Source organism: Oryctolagus cuniculus, chromosome 3 (assembly GCF_964237555.1).
Source record: "Oryctolagus cuniculus chromosome 3, mOryCun1.1, whole genome shotgun sequence".
Taxonomy (NCBI): Eukaryota; Metazoa; Chordata; class Mammalia; order Lagomorpha; family Leporidae; genus Oryctolagus; species Oryctolagus cuniculus.
This window is the reverse complement of record NC_091434.1, coordinates 84,251,890-84,271,952: the sequence shown is the minus strand read 5'-3', so window position 1 is coordinate 84,271,952 and position 20,063 is coordinate 84,251,890. Positions and strand designations below refer to the sequence as shown.

Sequence of the window (20,063 nt, the reverse complement as noted above, 5' to 3'; positions counted from 1 at the left end):
CAGCTCCCAAAATTTAAAAAAAAAAAAAAAAGATGCTGTACATTAATGAATGCCTGGACTTTTGTCCTTCCTTGGGCAGCTTTCTGAAGACTTGTGCTACAGTAAAGTTCTGGGGACCAGACCATCAGACCACAGTGAGTGCCTCCAACACCAGTTTAGAGCCATCAGGGAAGACTGGGCTGCCTGGCAGAGAATAAGCTGAACTGGTCTTTGCTTTTTTTCCCCTATCAGTGAAATAATGGTGCTTTCAGCAGGGAGTGGGGAAGAGTGAATTACATCATTTTCCCCTCTTGCTTTGCTGAAGGTGATAAGGATTCCTAAGTCATCCTGCATTGAACTGCTGAAGCTAAGAGAGAGAGAGAGAGAAAAAGAATGCCATCTGTTTATTTTGTGTCTGGGCTGACTCCTTGTCTCTGAAATAATCCCTGTAAATTAAGCCTATTGCAGCAGCCACACCTTCTATTTCAAAGCCAGAAACTCAGCCTGTGTTCAAGTGACTAACAAATTAAAGAATATTGTGGGGTAATGACCTAAGACAATATTGGTCTGTCTTTTCCACACTTCTTATGACTCCCTGAAGGCAGCAAAGACTTGGCTTTAACACATACACCATGTCTATGAAGCAACTGCTTAATACAAGGAGAAAATAATGACCTCTTTCTTCATTCTGCATTCAAACTTTTTGGATTTCTGCTTCAAAGAAACAAATGATCACAAGGCCCAACAGAAATTACCTCCTGAGGGATACTTTAATAGACCAGATAATATACTCTCCTCTCCATATATGCAATGCCCATATCTGACTGAAGGTCCAGGTATAGGCAGAGTAACAGCAAGCACCACCGCCTGTCAGAAGAGGGAAACAAGCTACTCACAGTGAATTACAAATACCTCAGAGAGGTTATTCATTGTTAGCCAGAGACACGGTTCCATGCACTGAAGTCTCAGGCTGGAAGCTCTCTCCACAGTGCAGGAAGAAGTATGGGCTCTGTGGACTCATTTCTGGTTCTCCCCCATCCCCAGCCCTTGGGCTGACAAGGACAGGCAATTCCCTTGAGGATGTCCTATCTGGGCTCCAAACTAAGATTTTTGGTTTTACAGGAAGCCTTAGGCACCCAGCCCTATACTGGACAGAACAAAAGAGAAGAAACCACTGTATGGCTCCAGTGCCCCCCTCCACCCCTGCATCTCTCTCTACTTCACCTTTTTCTTTGGGACTCAGGGATCAAGATCCTCCAAAGTGCCCACTGTTGGCTCTAGTTACCATCAGCCTCCATGGCACCCTTGAATCCTTTCCAGAAGTGTTAACCAACATAGATAAACCCTTCAAAAGTTGGGCAGGACTCAATTTGTTTAACAACAGTTTTGGAATGTAGCCTCTGGGCATTATGGTACCCAACAATAGAGATGAAAATGTCCTCAACTTGTTAAATTTCCCTTCTCTAACTCCCTATCTTACCAAACTCTTGAGTAATTCACAGAGGGGACACAGAAACTTCTAGGCTACTTTCTTCTCATCCTCCATGAAAGATTTTAAAAAACAAAAAAGGGTAAAAACTTGGGGGAGAGAGCATAAATCTCTGATATTACTACTTCCCAATCTCCCAGTTTCTCCATTGATTTCCCAAGGCCCTATCAAATCTAGATCTCCATGAAAGGTTCATGAGAAAAAGAGTTCCATGTCTGCAATCCCATGAACACACGTCTTGCGCATCTGTATGCCAGCCTTTGTAACTATGTTTGTTTCATATAATCTTCTTTTCCCTATCACTCAAATTAATATAGCCCAAAACAGTTCATTAACCACCAAACTCAACACATTTAAGATGGCTGGTTTATTAGTCATGGAATAAAGATCCTTTAGGCACCATGAGATGGTTGAGTTTGGGCCATCTGGGGCTTATCCTTTTTTTAACCTGAACCACAAAAAAGCTCCAGGTGCCTACACTCCAGACAGAAAGAGAAAGGCTCTTTTCAGTGCTGTGAACCAGAACTGGCTTCTCAAACACACAATCCCTCCTTCCCCCTCAGTCTCTGCCATGGTAAACCACTCCCAGCTTCCACAATAATTTTGGACCGTGGCAGAAGAAAGCTAGCTAAATCTGAGATGTGTCACGAGGCCACTGGCTGGAGAGCAAGAAAATCTAAACACAAACCCAGGCAAGAGCAACGGGCAAAAGTTTCCAGATTCCCCTTGGCTTCTGTGGCTGCAGATCACTGAGGCCTAAAGATAACCCAAGTATCTATGAAGGGTCACTTTTAAATAGTAGCTTGAATGCCACCAGTCACTTCAGAAGTATTTCCTTCCAGAGGCTGCTTCCATCTATGCTGCTGTGCCGAGTCAAGCCAACAACGGCAAGCCTGCTAAAGAGATGAAAGCCCAGAAGGAAATGGAAGGAGTCCCAATGGGGAACAGACAGCTCCTACCATGCTGCGATTCTATTCTGTGACTCTTCATGTGCCCACATTTGGGCCACTGGGAAATAATAATCTAACAAAGACACACTTTTTAGAAATGATCGACTGACAATCACCGGGGATCTGAGAGCAGGAATATAATGAAATTACATCATGTAGCTCATTTTCTTCCCTTCCTAAAGCTGCAGCAGCATAAGTCATGAATGGATACACACAGGAAGTTTTTAGGAAAGCCTTGCCCTCTAAAAGAAAACTCAGACCTCTTAAATCTGTTAGACCACTGTTTGAGAAAACAGAACTATATGGGGTCTTCAGACTCATGTTGTAGATAACAAGGCACTGTGGCCATCCATTTACTACAGCACTCCCAAATAACAGCTCAGAATCCAATTGCTTTTTTTTTTTCTCTTCCTTTTAAACAGGACTTCAATTCCCAAGATCTTCCTAAAAGCCATTAAAATCTGCTCAGCACCTCACCTTTCCACCAAATGAGTCTACATTGTCCTAAATGACAGTTGGCCAGGGACTGGTGTACAAGAGACAGGTGCTCAGTGGGCTATTTTCAGTGGCTATCAGCGCAATCAGGAGCTGCACACGCTCAGTAGGCAGACAAGTTTTGGTTACATTTCAAATTCTAGGCAGCCAAGAGACATACACCTTTCACAGCTGCCAGGACAACCAGCTGCCCTGTGCTCCTCCCAAGACGGGAGTAATGAAAACAGTGTAACCTGGCCAGCCAACATGCCAGTGAGCAAGCTGTACCTCTCATTTCATGGCCTGGGTTATTCTGAGCTGGGCTTATTGACACTCCATGGCAACACAGGAACAAAGGGCCAGCCAGAGGATTTATAGGTCTTGAAAAAGTTGCTAGAAAAATCAGTAGCCCGGCTTCTGTTTTCATTTAAAAAATTAGCTGTGGAATATTATATTATTGTTATTTTATTGCTGTTATTACTATTTGTGAACTACCTGTAATAAAGTTCTACTCTTCGAACTCATGTTTTGTTTCTGTTTTATGTGTCGCCGGTGAGCTGCTTTGGTTGGGATGCCTATGAAAATGCAGAAGCACTAGTTTTCTCACCCCTGTAGTTCAAATGCTGCCATAACATATAATCCACTTCCATTCCACCACTCTTCCAAAACACAGGAAGTATCTCTCCTAAATCTCTCATAGCTCTCCAGTGTCTTCAGAGTACAAGACAAACACCTTAGGCACAGGCTCTGCCATAATTACAGGCTCTACTCCCTTCTCAGGACTTGACGTCCTCACAGTCTCATTTCTTTGAGCTCCACCCTTCTCCTGCCTAAAATGTCTTTCCTAGTCCTTCCTTTGTTGGCCTAATGCCTTTCCATCGTCCAAAACTCTGCCTCTGGGGGGCCAGTGCTGTGGCTCAGTGGCTTAAAGCCCTAACCTACAATGCCAGCATCTCATATGGGTGCTGGTTGGAGTCCCAGCTACCCTACTTTCAATCCAGCTCCCTGCTAGTGCACGTGGGAAAGCAGTGGAAGATGGCCTGAGGATTTGGGCCCCTGCACCCTTGTGGGAGACCCAGAAGAAGCTCCTGCCTGTGGCTTTGGATCATTTCAGCTCCGCCCACTGTGGACATTTGGGGCGTGAAACAGCAGAAGGAAGACCTCTCTCTCAGTAACTCGGTCTTTCACACTCTGCCTCCCTGGATTTTCATCACCAGTTCCAGCCCTGTGTGAGATGAAGACCCTTCCTGTAAGGAAGGTATTCACCTGACTTTGACAGCAGGAACCATTTGTTATTTATATGCTGTGGTTTGGATGCAGATTGCTCTCCAAAGGTGGGACCTTTAAGAGGTGGGGAAGTGCCCTCAAAAGGGATCAAGATAGCTCTTATAGGACCCCTGAGCTCTCAGAAGGACAAGTAGCTCGGAGAGCAAGTCGGACCCCTGGATTGCACTTTGGCTTCCTGTTTTAAGATGTGCTCTCTCCCTCTCACACTTGCTGTCAGTCATTTGGCCATCATCAGGAGCTGAACACACAAGGCTGCCTGTTCTTGAACTTTCAGCCTCCAAAACTGTGAGCAAAATACAAGTTACCCAACCGCAGGTATTTCATTAAAGTATGAAAACACAGACTAATGCATTTTGTTTACATGGCCAGGATCTACCAATGCTGTCAAATGGTCCCCACCGTAATTTATCTTTGAAAGAATGTAAAAGAATGTGAGATCTTATTTTAACTGGGTCTCTTTCCTCAGACTCAGAATAAATTATTTGAAAAGGGGTATGTGTTCTCTTATTGTCTCCTCGGTTCAGATCAGTCCCACAGTCTCCTATAATATTATTTATGTGTATTATAATAATTATTAATGTAGCCAACATTATTTATTCATTTGTCCACTATCTATTGAGCACTGACTACACAGCACACACTTCTGTGGATGCTTTAGGATAAAATAAATAATATCACCAAGTCCTGGCCTCCAGTGGGAGAATGCCTAGGGCTCACTACTTGCCCATCATGCTGCATGTATTCCCCCTGACTCTTCACAACAAGCTGAATGCTGTTATTATCTCCATCACACTGTGCAGCCCACGCTCAGAAAGGTGAAGTTACATACCGACACACAGCAAAAAGGATACAGCTAATGATGCTGGCTGGCTTTGCTCTTTCCTGAGAAAGGTTCAATTCCAACAGACAGCCAAGAACTTTCTCTTCAGAAGACACTGTTTGACTCTGAACAACAATATTTGACTATCAAAAATTATCCTAACCTGAGGCAGGTATTTAGCCTCGTAGCTGAGATACTAGTTAAGACATCCCATTCCATGTTAGAGGGAAATAGCATGATTTCTGGTCCCAGCTCCTGACTCCAGCTTCCTATTAATGAAGACTCTGGGAGACAACAATGAGGGCTCAAGTGACTGGGTTCATGCCACCCCCATTGGAGACCTGGATTAAGTTCTTATCTCCCAGCTTTGCCACCACCCCCATCCCCCCACCAGCCTACTGCAGACACTTGAGGAGTGAACCAGCAGATAGGAACACACTTGCTCTTTCTCTTCCCCTCTCTCTCAAATAAGTAAAAATTTTTAAAGTTTCAACTTGAAGAAAGTGGGTGATAAAGAAGAGTTGCTAACAGATCCAAAAATATAGATAGGTAGGAGGATTAAGTTTGTGTTCTATAGCACAGTAGAGTACATAGAGTTAACAATAATTTGTTGCATATTTTTAAAATTTTTATTTATTTACTTTTTAAAAAATTATTTGAAAGAGAGAGAGAATGAGACAGAAACAAAGAGATATCTCCCATTTGCGGGTTCTCTCCACAAATGCCCCCAATAGCCAAGGCTGGGCCAAGAGCCCAGAACTCCATCCAGGTCTTCTGCATGGGTAGCAGGGACCCAAGAACTTGAGACATCACCTGCTACTTCCTATGGTGCAAAGAGCAGGAAGCTAGAATTAGAAGCAGAGCCAGAGGGCCAGCGCCGTGGCTCAGTTGGTTAATCCTCCGCCTGTGGCGCTGGCTTCCCATATGGGTGCCAGGTTCTAGTCCCAGTTGCTCCTCTTCCATTCCAGCTCTCTGCTGTGGCCAGGGAAGGCAGTGGAGGATGGCCCAAGTGCTTGGGCCCTGCATCCGCATGGGAGACCAGGAAGAAGCACCGGGTTCCTGGCTTCGGATTGGCGCAGCTACGACCGTAGCGGCCATTTGAGGGGTGAGCCAACGAAAAGAAGACCTTTCTCTCTGTCTGTCTGTCTTTCTCTCTCTCTAATTCATTCTGTCAAATAAATAAATAAAAATAAAAAGAAGCAGAGCCAGGACTCAAACCAGATTCCAGTATGGAATATGGTCATCTCAAGACGTGTCTTAACCACTACACCAAAAACCATCTCATTTGCCATATATTTCAAACTAGCTAGAAGAGAGGGCTTTATGTATTCCTGACATAAAGGCTAAAGGTTAGAGGTGGTGGATAGACTAATTATCCAATGTTGATCATTATACAATGTGTACATATATCAAAATACCACACGAACAACATAAATTATATACAACTATTAAGCATCACTTGAATTTTTAAAGCTTTTAAAAAAATACTAATCCTAAAAAAAGAAAAAATACTAATCTTTTGAAGTATTAAAATTATGAAGCATATGTTCAAGGATGGGTAAGTAAAGGTAAAGGAACCACAACCGTGAGTTCCACATGGCGTTCTGAAGCACTATGAATATCACAGGTGTCAAATTCTAAACTGGACTCTGGGCAGGTTTTTATTATTCTTTATGACCTTCTAGAAAGAATCCCTGAGTTTTCTGGTCTTGTTGGTTTGGCTATTTATTTATTCACAGCTACTTTGGTGTAGGTTCTAGAAACCAGAAGATAAAATAAAAAGTGGGGAAAAAATGAATAAAAAGAAAGGCCACCCCACACAACCTCTTCCAAAAATCATCATTTAATTATAAAATACAGGCAGAATCAGTTTCTTCTTTAAGGTGAATTTCATCACCACCTCTCCCAGGAGGAATTTCTCATTCTTCCTCTTATTCCCTCTCTTCTTCCACATCCCCAAAATATAAATATCCTCAGAAAGTCCGTGTTCTGCTGTAACCCATAACAAAGAATTAGACGCAGCATTAACCATGGCTCTAGGAAACACCCTGCTCACGGAGCTCTGACTCAGCTGATTAGAATCAGACAGCAGCTGTTCCAGTGTTATGACCAAGGCTGAGAAGGCGCGAATGTAAACTTCCCTCTTCCTGTCAAATCACTGGCGTGGAGAGAGAGGATGGTCAGGCTACATGAACTTGTAAAAAACTACAAGGTGCTAGGGCGGCTTTGGTGGGGAGTATTCCAGCTGACCTCAGGTCTGGTGTGAGCGCTTTCCCCTGCAGGCAGCAGGACATTCTCGGGGAGCCCGTGGGAGCAGACTGGTGGTGTCTGTTTTCAAGTATGTGCTACACCCGTTCATGGCGAGTGAAATCAGCTCAGTGGTTCAAGACAGATTTCTTTCTGTGTTAAGTAAAATTACACTGAATAGTATAAAAGAGAGGAGAAATGGGGACACATTAAACATAGCAAAAGTAATTACTGTTTCGTGAAATTCTCATTCCAGATGTGTGTGTGTCCTATATATGCACCCAGTCCTACTTCAAAATGTCTCTTGCTGTGAGTCAGAAGTTGGAAAGCCACTCCGCCCAGTGTCTTACGCCATCTTAGAATGACATGAGATCTGAGTAATTACGACTGCTACAAATAATCATTATCTATGGAAGTTTGCCTGAGGTCATCCTGGACTGAAGAGGGATGCTCTAGAAGACAGTTAGCAGTATTTTCAGAGTTACAAATTAATTTTTAAATGTATTTCATTTTCCTTGTTTTTTTTTAATATGAAAATTATATCTATGACATTGCTACAAACCTCCTGTTTCACTAGATTTTCCATCAATTGGAGATGAGATCCGCCCTCACACTCTTGAGATCCACTTCTATAAAAGAAAGTTTCAGGGGCTGGCACTGTGGCATAGTAGGCTAAGCCTTCACCTAAGGTGCCAGCATCCCATATGGGTGATCTGGCAGCTCCTCTTCCAATCCAGCTCTCTGCTATGGCCTGGGAAAGCAGTGGAACATCCCAAGTGCTTAGGCCCCTATGCCAGCATATCAGACCTGGAGGAAGCTCCTGGCTCCTGGCTCCTGGCTCCTGGCTTCAGATCGGCCCAGCTCCAGCCATTTCAGCCATGTGGGAAGTGAACCAGAGGATGAAAGACCTTTCTCTCGGTCTCTCCCCTCTCTGTCTATAACTCTGCCTCTCAAATAAATAAATAAAAAGGAAGCTTAAAAGCCATTGCACTGTACACCCACTGTTGACCACAAGAAAATCATTTCATTAGCTGGGTATTGGACTTTATTTTCCCATCTGTTCAATACTTGACTTTCTTTGGATTCTTAAAGTCCTCCTACACCCTATGGCAACCCACCCACCACATATACTGTCTACTGGATATGGCTGTACCCACAGCTGAAACAAGTATTTCCCAAGAAGGAAAGGTTAAAGGGAGCTTTCTCACAGCTCATCTTGTACCAGTTAATACACAATGATTTTGTTACATAAGAAAATTTGATAATAAGAAAGCAGTATTGTAAAAGTGTGAAGTTTTGGGACTCCTGTTGTGGTGCAATGGCTTAAGCCTGCCATTTGCAAAGTCAGCATATCAAAGTAATGATTCAAGTCCTGGCTCTTGGCCTCCCATACAGTTCTCTGATAATGCACCTCAGAAATTACCAGCTGATAACTCACGTACTTGGGTCCTAACTATTCATGTGGGAAACCAAAACGGAGTTCCTGTCTCCTGGCTCCAGCCTGGCCTAGCCTTGGTTGTTGTGGTCATTTGGGGAATAAAAGAGGGTGTAGATGATCTCTCCCTCCCTCTCTCCCTCTTCTCCCTACCCTATCTTTACCTTTTCTCTCCCCCTCACTCACTCTGCCTTTCAAATACATAAATCTTGCTAAAAAATAAAAGTGAAGTGTTTCATTGGATATTTACATTTTAGATTTTTGTAGAAGCTCAGTACACACCATCTCTCCTACTGTCCCCTGAAATGTCACTTGTGATGATTCGTCGAAGAAAAAATTTTACTTTGAACAAAGGGGATAAATTATAGTAATGAGAATGAGAACAACAAATTTAACAAAGACATTTCTCTTATATTCATTCACCCCTCCAAGCCCTCCAAGAACTTCCTGAATTCTCAACAATTGAGAAATTCAAAGAAAGACTTATTCTATTTTTCACCCAGTGGCAAAGAGGGGCACCTTTGTGGACCCTAACAAAAAGTCCATTGAAGTTATCCCCTTTCTTCCCTCATTGGGTAATTGGGTTGGAAAGTCTGAGTGGTGATGCCTTTGTAAATACTAAAATCAAGTCAACGCAGAAAGTAATTCAGGGCCTAACAATCTTCTGTAGAACCAGCCAAAATCTCTTGCAACAAGATTCTACGTAAGTCCAACGTCCCTTGCTACAATAAATCTAACTGTGGCTTGCAAATTAAATAAAATGCGGGTTGTCTAAGCTTGGAAATATTTAAGGAAGCAATATTCCATTTCAAGTATTTGTGTCATGGCTTTCACCACACATGCATACGGGGACAAAAGGAAAGTGAACACTGGCTCCGCCTTCTGCCCAGTGGCATAATCGTAGTATTAGAGCGTGATTAGTCTTATTAATGGGAAGGAAAGGAAAGAATATACAGGTAATTAGGACTCAAGTGCTCTTCTCTGTGAGAGCAAATAAAACTCTTCCTGCAGCTGGAGTTGTATATATAATGAACATGGAAAATCATCACGAGTAGGAGAGACGAGCAGCAAAAAACACAGATGAAGGGCCTCATCATTTGCTATCACGAGCCCTCTTCTTACCCTCTTAAATAGACTGGACTCAGCTGGAATCTAGCATGCACGAGACATAAGGTGAAGGTAGATATAGCCAACTCAGGACATCCTCCCAAAAATGCAAAATTTTAAAGAAGATGACTAACGACTGAAACTCTCATACACCATTCCTGCTACCTCTGTCACCTTCAGCAAGAGTGTCCATCAGTGGAAAAGCACATCCAAAAGGCCTGTTTTTTTTCTTAATAATTGTGATGATTATGGAAAATGACCTATCAAATGCAGTTAGGCCAACATCTGGCACAAATTAAGTGCTAAACATATACTACCTATAATGATCAGGGAGGTAGTACAGAAGGCGTTTAGGGTCCACAGAACTTGAGAAATGTTCTACAGTTCACTCACACTCAACCAGTATCATAGTTTTGGACCTATTATATGAAGTGTTATCACTATTTCTCATCAATATTTAAGATACTTGGGACAAGGAGCTAAAAGCTGTATTTTTAAAAAGACAAAAACTCAAACATATTTATGGGGTACCATATGATGTTTTAATACATATACACATGGTATAATGAATCAGGGAAAGAATATGTCTCCTCAAACATTGTAATTTTTTTTATGGTGAAAATGTCTAAAATCCTTTGATTTTTTCTAAAATACGCAATGTCTTATCTATAGTCATCCTATTATGTCATAGAATAACAAAACTTACTTCTCAGATCAAAATGTAACTTAGTACCCAATGAACAACTTTTCCCATTCTTACTTTTTTTAATAATTAAGACTACCCAACATATTAGAAGAAAATCTCGGGGCCGGCGCCGTGGCTCAATAGGCTAATCTTCGGTCTTGCGGCGCCAGCACACCGCGTTCTAGTCCCGGTCAGGGCGTCGGATTCTGTCCTGGTTGCCCCTCTTCCAGGCCAGCTCTCTGCTGTGGCCCGGGAGTGCAGTGGAGGGTGGCCCAAGTGCTTGGGCCCTGCACCCCATGGGAGACCAGGAGAAGCACCTGGCTGCTGCCTTCAGATCAGCGTGGTGCATCTGACACAGCGTGCCGGCCACGGGCAGCCATTGGAGGGTGAACCAACGGCAAAGGAAGACCTTTCTCTCTGTCTCTCTTTCTCACTGTCCACTCTGCCTGTTAAAAAAAAAAAAAAAGGAAAAAATCTCTACATATCTGTTATGCATGCCCCATGAATATCATCTAGCATCACTGATGTACAACTAATAATTTCTGTAACTGCTCTGTAAATACTAAATATGGGCCTATTTCCTTGTAAATTTAGTAGTCTGTAAAGTTCAGCACCAGACAAGCTAGAGTGCTATCACAAAGATTTTCATTATCTGCCATTATTTACCACTAAAGGTTAAGTGTTTTATACTTTACAAGTGCTTCACACCTCATATTGAGTATATAAGAGTACAAGGGGGGGGGGGCTTCAAAAAGTTAATAAAAAATAGACGTTCTTGCAATTCCAATATTCCAACAAATTTTTTGAAGCACCACAGTATTACAAATAGAGTTTTATAGTGTTTTTCTTTAATTCCTAGTAAACATGTAAAAACAAAAGTCCCTTTCATGGAATATGTTACTGAGAGCAGAGTGTTGAGTCACAGAGGAAGCTAGCACTAAGGCAACCACTATTACTATTAGGATGAAGCATTCCCTGGATACCCTGCTTTAAAAAAAAAAAAAAACAAACAAAAAAAAAAAACAGCTATTGCTACTAAAGTAAGAAGTGCTCTTTTCCACACTTGTACCCATCCTAGCATTGGTGGTATATTAAATAGCAAAACCTTAGTGGCGATCCATTTCCATTTCAGCCCAGACTAATTGGTTTCATTACTTATCTTCGCTGTAGCATTAAGAGGTCATTTGCCGAATTCTCTGGACAGCTTAAGAGCTGAAAGCAAGACAAAACAACCAATGGTATGGTTGCTAACATTGTTCTGCTAATGCCCTTTCTCTCCTCCCTTCCCCATTCTTACTCCACCCTCCCCAACTCCATACTATATTTAGACCTCTGTTTCTCTTACACTTTCTTTTCTCCTACCTTACCTGCACCACTGGTTCATCTACGATATCAACTGAAACCCAAAGTATCTGCCTAATACCATATAGAACTAAGATGGCACTTAGGGAAAGGTGTAAAATTTGGAGGGACTTTAATCCAACATTCCTTAGATATTTTAATAATAACATTGCTCAGCAATTTAAAAAGGGATAAAAATCCTAGAAACTTGCCTGTTATAAATGTCTCCAGAAACTGTCAAGTGTTCCCTGAAGTGTAAAATCACCTGGTGTTGAAACCACTGTTAACACATCAAATCTTCCTAGCTTTAATATAAGCCCATTTCTTCTTATTAATTCCTTCAACACTGCCACACAGGATCCTTTATCCATACATTCTTGGCACTAATTGACACAACTGCCATATTATTGGAATACCTTTTACAATGTTGCTTAGATTCTAGACTCCAAAGATCTAAATTAGTCTACAACAGTGTTGTCCAACAGAAACAAAATGTGAGCCACCATATGTAATTCTGAATTTTCTCAAAGTAGTGAAAAGAAATATGTGAAATTTACATTCTTATTGTCTTCAAAATCCAGTTTGTATTTACACTTACATCATATCTCAACTTACACTGTTCACATTTCAAGTGCTAATGTGATTAGCAGCACATTGTAGGAAAAGGGAGATACATAACATATGTCAATGGTACAGGCAGGAGGTAAGAACAGATCACATTCTATAAGCCTGATACTCATATATAACAAAACAGATTTCTAGTATAATAAGCACTGATTTTTCTTTTGTTGGCTACACTAACTTGCCAAATGAGATGCCTCCTTGGAGACTCATCAATTATACAAAGTGAGCCAATATACCCCAAAGAGCCTGTAACAAAGGCATTAGTCTTATTGTTCCATCTGATCACACAGTGAGCACTGACACTCATACTATAAGTACCAGGAATGCACAGTACATTAGAATGTGTTAGTTATGTGATATGTTTCTAGAAGGAGGTAACATGCTAAAAGCAACTGCATGTTAAGTGCAGGGAATTATGAGTACCTTTTATTATCTTATCTATTTTGTGATTTTCAACAGAGGCAGCACCATCCCTAAGCAACCTTTTAGAAACTAGGTGGGTTGGGGTGAAGATATGAAAGAAAGAAAGGGCCAGAAAGGCCAAAGGCCCCGATGCCTGCACAATACCACACAGCTAAGAGTCAACCCATTATCATCTGTTTGTGTCTCCCTCTCAAAAACTCTGCTGCTATCCGTAATCTCAAAGTCATGATATCAGGAGGTAGAGTTTTGGGGTGATTAGATCAAGAAGGCAGGCACAATGCTGATTGGGAACAGGACCCTTATAGAAGAAACCCAGAGAACTAGTTAGCCCCTTCCACCGTGAGAGTAGAAGGTGCCATCTATGAGGGCAATGAGTCTGCCAACACCTTAAACTTTGACTTCTCAGCCTCCAGAAGTGTGAGAAGTAAGCGTTTGTTATTTATAAATCATTTCGTCTATGGTATTTGTGTTATAAGAACTCAAACAAGCTAACACATGGCCTATGCCCCCATAAGTTTTATGAATTAGAAATATGAATAATCTGTTTAATCCACTGAACATGATACCTAAATCTGTGATACATAGAAACACAAAGCATGTCTCATATTCTCTTAAGTTTTCTAAAAATATAATAAGTTTTCTAAAAATATAAGTACTTTATAAACCACGAATCCACAGTTACCTGTTTTGGTGAGACTCTACTAATATTTATTCTACCAATTCAGAAAATTCAATCCCTGAAGGTAAGACTATCTGTGACAACTAAATCACAACTATAACACACCAGCACCCACCTGTTTGGAATGACATCAAAGATTATTGCATATATAAGTATAAGCATGCACCACTTGATTATATCTTCTAGTGTATTTATGCACAAGTATACTAGAATCATACTTGCTTATACTAATTGTCTTACTGTTAATTACAAATTCTCTTTATTTCTCCTGTGTTTATTTCAAATAGGACATTATACTGAATTTTTAAAAATCGTGTATATGTAAAAATTGGTAAGTTACATGAGAATTTCATTTCAAAATAACCAACAGTATACAAAGGGTAGGCTAGGGCGGGCATTGGATGCAGCGGTTAAGTCACCTGCATCCTGTATCAGAGCTGTGGCTGCAGGTTATAGCTCCTCTTCCATTACTGGCTTCCTGCTGGCGCACATTCTAGGAGGCAGCAGATGATGGCTTGGGTGGCTGCATCCCTGCCACCCACATGGGATACTGGGACTGATTTCCTTGTTCCTGGCCCAGGCCCAGCTGCTGCTTGCATGTGAGGAGTAAACCAGCAAATGGGAGATATCTCAAATGTTCTCACTTGCATCTTCTTTTTCCCTCTCTCCCTCTCAAATAAATATTTTTAAAAGGGTAGATTTTAAAGCAAGCAAAACAATGTGTACCATACTTATCGTAACCCAAATAGCTGTGAGTCACTTACCTTCCATGCTTGGGGAGGGGAATGCAATCATCATTAGCACAGGAAGAATCATCACTCCATCTACCATTGTACAACTATGGAGGGAAAAGATGAAACGTAAGTACAACAAAAACTCTCACTACAGGATGACAAGTCAAATTAACTATACCGTCTTTGCACTGCCATTCAGGCCCTGCCTCCAAATCCACCATATATATATATATATATATATATATATATATATATACACACACATATATATATAGCTTTATTTCTTGATACACTTAAACATACCTATTAACATGGATTTAAACATATCATTTTAAAGCGGTAATCAGATTGGTCACTCTAAGGCTCCTTTCTCTGAGCCTACTCTCTTATGAAGAGCTCAAAAGGAAATGAAAATGTTTAGCTCTCAGGTGAGGCATTTCTCAAAGATTTTGTTTGCATTATCTTACCATATTGAATGCAAAATTGGCATTAAATTAAAAACTGATGGGACTGGCATTGTGGCATAGCGGGTAAAGCCGCCACCTGCAGTGCTGGCATCTCATTTGGGTGCTGGTTCAAGTCCTGGCTGCTCCACTTCTGATCCAGCTCTCTGCTATGGCCTGGTAAGGCAGCAGAATATGGCCCAAGTGCTTGGGCCCCTGCACCTACATGGGAGACCTGGAAGAAGCTCGTGGCTCCTGGCTTCAGATCAGTGCAGCCCAGGCCATTGTAGCCACCTGTTGAGTGAACCAGCGGGTCAAAGACCTCTCTCTTTCTCTGCCTCAGCCTCTCTGTAATTCTGCCTTTCAAATAAATCTTTTTAAAAAATATTAAACAACTTCATAATTCAAGCCAAATTATTACCTTTGAGCCTCACTTGTCTCTTAAAAGGAGAATAGAGCCCAGAGTGGGAAAACAAAACAAGCAAAACTTACAAATCGTCTACGGCAAAGCAATGCATTCCTACATATCCTCAAATTTTATAAAGGATAGACACAACTAAGACAGAGTAAGTAAGACATCACATAAATCTATAATAAAGAAACTACCACTGAGAGAGAAGATACTTGATACAAATTTCAAATTTGGTGTTAGTCTAAACTATGTGGGCAGAAGCTCAATTTTCTGATCACAACAAAGAACTTTTCCATTTGAATAATTCCTATAAAATATCAGGAACATAGGAGGAGTTTGGTGAGCTGCAGTTCTCTGGATGGTAAAATAAAGAAGAAAACTAGTAAAGTGCTTTAACACACAGGTTAGTGTGCTACCTTCCTCTTCCAGCCTCATACCAAGGAACAAGAATCCACTGCCATCTAACCTGTTGGAGTGGTCACCCTGTGACCCATCTTACAACAATCACAATTTCTGGTGGTGGTCTGATTGCTCATTCCCCACATCCCCATCAGTCCTATCACCCCATCCCATTCCAATTTCTCTTCCTTACTGTGATTATATTTCAGACCATCCCTTCTCTAAGAGCAAGACAGGGGAATGATAAAGGAAATTTTTATGTACATGCTTTATATTTTGAAAAACATACAAAACTTGAGCGAGTCCATTTTATTGTTACTGATGCTGTTTCCATGTCACATGGATCTTTTTGTACCATGAAAATTCCTCATTCTGGACCCTTGCAATCAGAATCTGACCCCTCCAACACCATTGCTGTGCCTTTGAATATGAACATGATGCTTGCCTCCCACGGCGTGTACTCTTCTCCCACCTCTCTCTACCCAATTCCCTCCTCCTGCCACTCATGATCTAGCAAAGAAAGCAGACACTTAGTGAAAGCACGTCAGTCAGCAGTGCCTTCAGCCCCCAGCACTGCTCTAACATTGCTCTCTCTTTACAGCAGTCTTCAGCACTAGCCCACGCATCCAAGGGTCACGCAAGGAACTCCTTAAGCTCTGAATGAAAACGATAAAATCTTTTTATAAAAATGCTTTACTCTAATCAAGTGTAAACAACTGAAGTCTTGTTTGTTCTCTATCTCAGGTTCCCAAGACCATGTAGTAGAACAGGCACCTTTCAGAAAGAGTGGGAGTTGTGTAAAAGAGGACATAAATTCCTTAGAGAGTTCAGCCATCTACTATAGTTTTGAAGGCCCATTTAACCAGAGTCATAGATTGTATATATTTATTACAGTAACATCTGTCCTCTGCAAATGGCAGCTATTCTAAAACCACCACAAAAACTAGAGATTACTGTAGGCATTTGGTTCAGTGGGTAAGCCATCAGTAAAGAGGCTTGTGCCCCATACGGGGTACTTGGGCTGGGTCCCAGCTCCAACTCCTGATGCCACCTTTCAACTAAGGCATTCCCTGGGAGGCGGCTGCAATGGCTCAAGCAACTGAGTTCCTGCTACCCATATGGGAGACCTGGGAAATGATAGGAGCTGCTGACTTTAATGGGGCCCAGTCCTAGCCATTGTAAGCACTTGGGGAATGGACGAGCAGACGGGTGCTCTGTCTCTTCTGTGTGTGTGTGTGTGTGTGTGTGTGTGTGTCTTCCTCTCTTCTTAAACAAATGAAAAAGTTAAGAATTTAAAAGGAAACTAAAGACTAAATATGTTATTAATGAAAGTACCAGATACATCCTTAACCAGTCTACTACAGAAGGTAATGGTACCCAGTTCTATCTGGCACGGAGCAGTCTCCCAATCTCAAAATTTAAAACTATCTCAAAATGAGATTTGTCTCCACTGTCATACATATTAAGCATTATTGTAAGTCCCTTAAGATTGTCATTAATTATATGATGCCATTATCATTAGCAAAACATTAAATAATTCATCTTTAATTTTTAAAATTTTCCACGGGATATGTTTGAAAACATGTGCTTTTTATTTTATAAAAGTATGTAACCAGCACACATGTTGATGATGCCTCAAAAATATTTTTAACGAATGGGCCAATTCTCAGTCTTTCATTCATTAATTCATTCAGTCATTCAAAAACTTTGAGAGCTTCTACGTGCTACACATTAGAAACTTAAACTAACAAAGATGTACAAATTGGTCCGTGCAACTGTGGAGCTTACAAGATAGGAGTCTATAGTGGTAATCAAATAATCATCAAAGATTGCCTAATTAAACACTGAATTTAATATTAAGGAAGAAACATCATTATGATAACACAGCCAACAAAACAACGTGAGTTTTTTTGGAGGGTGGAGGAGCTTCTATAAGGAGGCAACATCTGAATGGGAATGAGGAACCAGAGAGCTGAGGAGGTAGTACTGAGAGAGAGGGAGAGAGTGAACACTGAGGGTAGAGGGGGAGACACGAACAAAGACAGACATGGACAGGACACATTTTTTTTTTTTTTTGAAAGGCAGTTTCTCAGCTTCTATAAAGGCCTTGAAGCATATGATGTCCTTGGGACTTACGGCATAGCTCAGAACACAAAGAAACACCAGAATGAACACGACACAGAGAGCTTGGAGAAGCTGCAGAAAACCAAGAAGGCTGAAGATGGAGGCAGAGGTCAGAACTGAGGGAAGGCTCTCGAAGCCCTCTGCTCGTCTCCCTAACCTTGCCACCAAGTCCTCTAGGCTCTTACCATCAGCCGTTCCCTTGGTTTCTTAGCCCCCACCATCCGGCTCTTCCAGGCACTCCAACTAGCCTCATCCTTGGCTGTCTCTGGATACTCTGTGCATGATGCATCCTGTGACTGGGATCTTCTTGGGGCCCAGCCTGGCTAATTCTTATACACCCTTCACATCCCACATAAATGTCACTTCTTTGTAGAAACTTGCCTAAACACTTTAAGGCCCTCTTCCCACTCTGATATACCACACTGTGAATTTCATTCATAGAGAGCATCATAATTAATCATTACATTCATACCACTGTGTGATTTTGAATACCTGGGTCTCTTACTACACTGTAAATGCCAAGGCAGCAAAATTTATAGTATCTCTTGTTCATTATAGCCAGAGTCAAGCACACACACATTTAATATCTGTTTAATTACAAAATTCCTGATTTAATCATTTCTGTTTTGGTTAAGGCTGCAACCTGCAGTGCCAGCATCCCATATGGGCACCATTTCAAGTCCTGGCTGCTCCACTTCCAACCTAGCTCTCTGCTACGGTCTGGGAAAGCAGTAGAAGATGGTCCAAGTCCTTGGACTCCTGCAACTGTATGGGAGACTTGGAAGAAGAACCTGGATCCTGGCTTTGGCCTGGCCCAGGCCAAATGAAGACATTTAGGGAATGAACCAGTGGATGGAAGATCTCTCCCTCTCTCTCTGTCTCTCCTTCTCTCTAACTCTGCCTGTCAAATAGATAAATAAATCCTTAAAAATAAAGAGTGACATTTAAAACAAATCAGTCTATTTAACTTTAAATCATGCAGAGCTAGCAAACTGCTCTCTCCACCACACACATCTACAGAGGAACAATAAAATTAAGAGATTTATCATTTCTATAACTTTTGAGTTTAGGTAATAATAAAACTCAACAAGTTTCAAAATCAAGAACATTTTCACTATTAAAAAACATACATAAGAAACAATAGGGGTCGGCGCTGTGGCATAGCAGGTAAAGCCTCTGTCTGCAGTTCCAGCATCCCATTTGGGTGCCGGTTCGAGTCCCGGCTGTTCCACTTCCCATCCAGCTCTCTGCTATGGCCTGGGAAAGCAGTAGAAGATGGCCCAAGTCCTTGGGCCCCTGCACCTGCGTGGGAGACCCAGAAGAAGCTTATGGCTCCTGGCTTCAGATCGGCGCAGCTCAGGCTGTTGTGGCCATCTGGGGAGTGAACCAGCAGATGGAAGACCTCTTTCTTGCTCTCTCTCGCTCTCTCTCTCTCTCTCTCTGCCTCTCCTCTGTGTAATTCTGACTTTCAAGTAAATAAATAAATCTTAAAAAAAGAAATAACACTGGCATATTTCCAATGTCAAAAAACCAACAAAACCTCCTGCTCCTCAAATACCTATGAACAATGTATCATTGTGCAAGCAAAATTGAAACACTAATTTAGGTTCATCTATAGAAGATAGAAAAAGAATTATAAATTCAGTCCTCCAAGCTAGTCTGTTTAAAGACAGCTCAAAATCTACTACCAGGGAACAAAGTCAACATGACTTACTAGTTACCATTTTGTTTAGGGCTTGGAGTGCCTCTGCTGACCAGTTAGTTAATGCAGCTATGAAACACAGAACTCCCAAAGGGAAGGGGAAAACCATGTAGAAAAGGGAATGTTATGGTATTTCCTGATCACGTTTTAATCATAAGAAACATCCACAGGGGCTGGCGCTGTGCCTTAGTGATACAGCCACCACTTGCAGTGTGGGCATCCCACATGGGTGCCAGTTAGAATCCCGGCAGCTCCGCTTGCAATCCAGCTCTCTGTTATGGCCTGGAAAAGCAGTGGAACATGGCCCAAGTCCTTGGGCCCCTGTGCCCATGAGGGAGATCCGGAAGAGGCTCCTGGCTTCTAGCTTCTGATCAGCCTGGCTCTGGCCATTGTGGCCAGTTGGGGAATAAAAAGGAAGACTTCTTTATCTCTCTCTGCCTTTCAAATAAATAAATAAATCCAAAGGGAAAGAAGGAGGGAAGGGAGGGAGGGAGGATCATCCACGAAGCTTCACTATATTCCTAAAGTTGTATTTATGAAATGCATGAAGTTTGTATTCCTTAAATAAAAGGTTTCCAGGAGGAAAAAAAATCCACATGCTAAAGTTTCAACCTAAAGCTCCAGAGATCAATTTTCAATTTTAAAACACAATAAAAAATAAATGTCATTTTTGCAAGTAAGCTTTCAACTTCACAGCCCTGCAATATTT

At 41.6% G+C, this 20,063-nt stretch overlaps 1 protein-coding gene across 3 annotated transcripts in view; it reads right to left on the bottom strand.

Moving 5' to 3' along the window:
- ACVR1 (activin A receptor type 1) overlaps positions 1-20,063 on the bottom strand; it is a 132,053-nt gene that overhangs the window by 39,370 nt on the left and 72,620 nt on the right. For all 3 annotated transcript variants that reach the window (XM_051848599.2, XM_051848600.2, XM_017342862.3), the window contains one exon: positions 14,305-14,378. In XM_051848599.2, the coding sequence (XP_051704559.1) occupies positions 14,305-14,371 (67 nt within the window). In that variant the 5' untranslated portion in view covers positions 14,372-14,378. The remainder of the gene's footprint in view (positions 1-14,304; positions 14,379-20,063) is intronic.